At 43.5% G+C, this 5,092-nt stretch overlaps 1 protein-coding gene across 1 annotated transcript; it reads left to right on the top strand.

The window, feature by feature from the left end:
• Window positions 1-3,425: 3,425 nt before the first annotated feature.
• On the top strand, window positions 3,426-4,364 carry LOC128830240 (olfactory receptor 52P1-like). The gene has a single exon (XM_054016027.1). The coding sequence runs from the start codon at window positions 3,426-3,428 to the stop codon at window positions 4,362-4,364; it is 939 nt and encodes a 312-aa protein (XP_053872002.1).
• The last annotated feature ends 728 nt before the right edge of the window (window positions 4,365-5,092 follow it).

The raw sequence follows: 5,092 nt of genomic DNA, 5'->3' as shown, positions 1-5,092 counted from the left end.
GTGTATGGAAACCTCAGAAACCTGAGCTGCAAGTCAAATGCAGCTTGTGCCTTGAGAATCTGCCAGATGGCTTGTGAGAACCTGCTAATTCATGGTCAATCTAACTAGTGTGTTAAACTTAGTTTGCCTTTTTCCTGATTTTTTAGGTCATATTCTTTGATTTGTTTGACATCCCTTATAATCACTTGTATTCTATCTGTTGTTGTTAATTCACTTGTTTGATGTTTTAATCTAAACCCAGTATCCCTTTAAGTGACGTGTCTGGGGTAAAAATCTCAGCTTGGTTACCAAAAGTGTGCATTTTCCTCCCCTCCGCTGCTTCAATTTCCCATCATCCTCTGACCCTTTGTCCGTACTCCCCTTCCCCACACCAGGCTGCTCCAATTCCAAAAGCATGTTGGTCACCAGTGTTTTCTCCATGTTCCCTAGTTATTCCTGGCTCCCACAACCTGTGATCTACCCCACGCTCCCCACAGCTCTTACTGTGCAGGGGGTGAGGTGCCTCTCGTTACTCCTACTCCATTGGCTGGGGGGGCAATCAGTGACTGTGTCTCACAGGTGAGAAATCTCACAAGTGGAAAATGCCAAGACAGGCACCTGTGTGGCTTCTCCTGTTATACCCATACACTCCGTGTGGCGTCTGAGTACACAGGAACAATTTGGAAGCTGAGAGGTATGCACATTATATAATGTTAGTGGGTAACTCCAGGATATATGACAGCCTAGATAAATACCGATGGCCCTTGCAAGAACCACTGGTAGATGATTGAAACAGTGGGCCCCAGGGACACAGACCCAGGATGCTCTGGGACCATTTTCTAGCCAGCTCTGTTAGTCATTAATGGCAAGGGCTGTACTGTACTAGATTTCATGGGCCGAAGTCATTTTTTTTTCTGACCTAAAATGTTCATCCATGCAGTGCCTCACGGGATCTCTCAGTCTCGTTAAATACACACCTAGTATAGCATTTTCAAGGCGCCACAGTCACATGAGAATTTCTCCCCGTAGGATTAAATTAAACACGGTCATGAATAGAAAAAATAGCTTCAGTATGCACCGGCACAAGCTTGCAGGCGAAATGAATCCAGCTGATTCCTGTGGACATGTTTGTAGATTCCAAGGACCATTGTGATCATCTGGTCTGAATGTCTGTAGAGGACAAGCCAGAACATTTCTCCCAATATTGTTCCTAGAGCAGATTTTTTAGAGAAACATCCAACCCCAGTTTAGAAATTCTCTGTGATGGAAAATCCACCAAGAACCGTGGTAAATTGTTCCAATAGTTACTCTCATCATTTAAACAATTTACGTCTTATTTCCAGTCATAATTGCTTTAACTTTAGTTAACAGCCATTGAATCATGCTATGCTATGCTGAAAAGCTTATTAAATATTTGTTCTGTGTGTAGGTACCTATCGACAGTTATCAATTCACCCCGAACCATCTTTGTTAAACTAAATAGATTGAGTTCTTTGAGCCTATCATTATAAGGCAGGTTGTTTTCTAATCTTTTAATAATTCTTATGACTCTTCTCTGAACCCTCTTCAGTATATCAGCATCCATTGTTAGTTGTGGATATCAGAACTGGACAAAGGGTCCACCAGCAGTCACATCAGTGGCAAATATAGAGGTAAATATAGAGGTAAAATAACCACTCTACATATCATTGAGATTCCCAGCATCACATTGTCTCTTTTGGCCACAGAGTCACACTGGGAGCTCATGTTTAGCTAATTATCCCTTCACTCCCCAAAATCTTGTTCAGAGTCATTTGCTTCCCAGGAGAGTCCCCCACCGTGTAAGCATCACCTACATTCTTTGTTCCTAGATGAAGATATCTACGTAGCTATAATAGAACACATATTGTTTGCTTTGACCCATTTAACAACTAATCCAGATTGCTCTGAACAGTGACCTGTCCACTTCATTATTTACAATCCCCCAATTTTTGTGTCATCTGGAAACTTCATCGATATTCAGGCATGAGAAGGGTTAGTAGCTGAGTTGCTGACACTTGTCAGTTAACACCAGTAACTTATGCCTCAGACGAAGCTGGGTATCTGCAAAAAAGTGTCTCACCAAAAGAAAAAAGGGAAGTAACAGATCTGCAGGCCTGTAGCCCTAAAGACAAGGACCCTTGTGCCATTTGTGCCCATTCTGTTTAGCACAAAGTCTTAGCACAGCATGATTATGTCTGTTTCCATGGAGGAAACTGGGCTCCTTTCCAACATAGAAATTGCATCATGGATCAGACCTATGCTCCATCAAGTTCAGTGTTCTTTCCCTGACAGGGACAGCCACTGCTGCTGCAGAAGAAGGCGTAAGAAACTCAACAGTAGATGCATGGGGGCCGGAGGGGAGGGGTGACCTGACCGTCTGGAGCTTGTTGCCCTAATGCCTGACAGCTTGAGATTGGCTTGTGCTCTGAAACCCTTTGGCATCTAGGTTGTCCAAAATATGTATTTACCTGTAACTATTGTAACTGGAGAGTCTCAATTCCCATATAAATGTCCAAACCGTTCCTGATTCTTACTTAGCTCATGACCTCAACTACCTCTTGTGGCAAAGAGTTCCTCAGTCTAATTAGGCATTGAGTGAAGCAAGCATTCGTTTTGTATCTGTTTTGAATATGACATGTTTCAGTTTAATAGAATGTTCTCTTGATCTTGTGTTATGTGACAGGGAGAACACATTCTCAATCTACTCTTTATAAGTCAGTATTTTATAGACTTTTCTCATGTCCCCTCTTATTCATCACCTTTATAAGATAATAACCGTAGTCTTTTCAACCTCTCTCCATAAGAGAGTTTCCCAAGGCTCGGATCATTCTCATTGCCCTTGCCTGAAACGCTTTAGTTCTGCAACATCCTTTGTGAGAAGAGTGCCGAGTACTACACAAAAGAGTCCAGAGGATGGTGAAACATTGACTAACTGATCTCATGGCCTTGTATTTTCTGTTTAATTCCCCATCCCACTCCTCCTGGATCCCAATGTTTTGCTTAGTCTCTGTCCATGCTTGAACTGTGAGCAGGGTTTCCCAGAGCTGTGTACCATGACACCCAGGTCCCTGCCATACAATTAAATTAGAACCTTACCAGGTGTTTGAGGACTTCAATTATTTCCCTCCAACTGGCATACATGTTGTTGTTACTGACATCAAAGTTTCTCTACCATCATGCTGCCCACTCACCTGCCTTGGTTAGCTCCCTCTGAGGACTTCTCTGGACTTGACTATGACCAAAAGAATCTGGTGCCATCTCTAAATGTTGCCACCTCCCTACTCACCCCTTTTTTTAGATGGACAATAACTGTAAAATATTTACCATGCTATTTGTTATACAGTGTGTAAACCCCCTCAATGTGCTTCTCTCCCTTCACAGGCACCTTGAGAATTTCTTAGCCCAACCGATGCATCGACCACCTCATGGCAGCTCTCAACCTCACCGTCTCTGACCCTTCAACCTTCATCCTAATGGGAATCGCTGGCCTGGAAACTGTCCACATCTGGATTTCCATCCCTTTCTCTACATTCTACATTATCGGCCTGTTTGGAAATTTCACAGTTCTGTTTGTTGTAGGCAAAGAGCAGACCCTGCACAAGCCGATGTACCTGCTGATCTGCATGCTGGCACTCACAGACATTGGCACGTCTACCTCCATTATACCAAAGGCTCTGTGTATATTTTGGTTCAATTTGAAAGGCATTACTGTGTGTGGCTGCCTCACCCAGATGTTCTTTCTTCATGCGGCTACTGCTATGCACTCAGCCGTCCTCGCGACAATGGCCTTCGATCGCTATATTGCCATATGTAACCCTCTCAGATATGCCACCATCCTCACCAATGTACGAATAGTTAAGCTAGGGCTAGTGGGTTTGATGAGAGCTGTTCTCTTCATTCTGCCTCTGCCCTTGCTCCTGACCAGGCAGCCATTCTGTCCCAACCGCATTATCCACCATACTTACTGCGACCATATGGCTGTGGTGAAGATGTCATGTGGGGACACCACATTTGATGGGATTTATGGCTTAGTGGTAGCATTCATAGTCATTGGGTCAGACCTGACGCTCATTGCCCTGTCCTATGGTCTGATCATCAGGGCTGTCCTCAGAATCTCCTCCAAGACAGCCCACCACAAAGCCCTCAACACCTGCACAGCGCACATCTGTGTGATGCTCATGTCTTATACTCCCTTCCTTTTCACCTCTATGGCACTCCGGTTCGGTCAGGACATCGCTCCCCATGTCCACATCATCTTGGCCAACCTCAACTTCCTTGTCCCCCCCATGCTCAACCCTATCATTTATGGGGTTAAAACCAAAGAGCTTCGTGACAAAGTGGGTAAATACACCAGCAGAAGGTGATCAGTGGAGGTCACTGACTTTACACCTGTATGACAAGAGGGAGAAATCATACCTCCTCCTTAATGAAGGGTGCTCTGTCCCAATTTGGCTGAGCTCAGCATTGTGGAAGTTCATGGTCTGAGAAGTTCCTCACACCTAACATCTTATCACTGCATCACCTAGCACTGCAGGCAGGCCTCTGGGTAAATGGAATAGGAGTGGGACCTGAGATCCTTTTGCTAGCCAATTCCCGTGGGGTAGTGCCTTAACTCATGAAAGTTCACTACAATAGTTCCCCACGTACACTTGGGAACTGGGAGAAATGTATGGGTTGGATTTTAGTGACATGTAAATATGTGTGTAACTTGTGAAATCTTCATAAAAATGATAAAAGCTGAAATGTGTATCTTTGGGGAGCACACTTTCTGCCTAAGGTGAATATCACAATTCTGCATAGGATGGCTTTCCAGAGACTAGTATCATATTAAACCTTTTTCCTTTCCTATTTTATTATGGGGTTAGAGCAGTAAACCTGAGATTTTTTATTCGTCCGCTTGAACATATTTCATAACAAATTAAACTTGGTCAAGCAAGCTTCTTCTCAGATTCAGTATTTAGACACAATGAAGGGACCCACAGAAATGATTCTCCTGAGCAAAAATGCCGATGAATTTATAAGCCTTCAGCATTACAGAAATTAATGGAAAGTTTTAGTTTTGTTTTTTTATCATTGTGCTCCAAAGAAATAT

The sequence above is a fragment of the Malaclemys terrapin genome, chromosome 1 (assembly GCF_027887155.1).
Source record: "Malaclemys terrapin pileata isolate rMalTer1 chromosome 1, rMalTer1.hap1, whole genome shotgun sequence".
Taxonomy (NCBI): Eukaryota; Metazoa; Chordata; order Testudines; family Emydidae; genus Malaclemys; species Malaclemys terrapin.
This window is presented reverse-complemented; position numbering and strand designations above follow the sequence as displayed.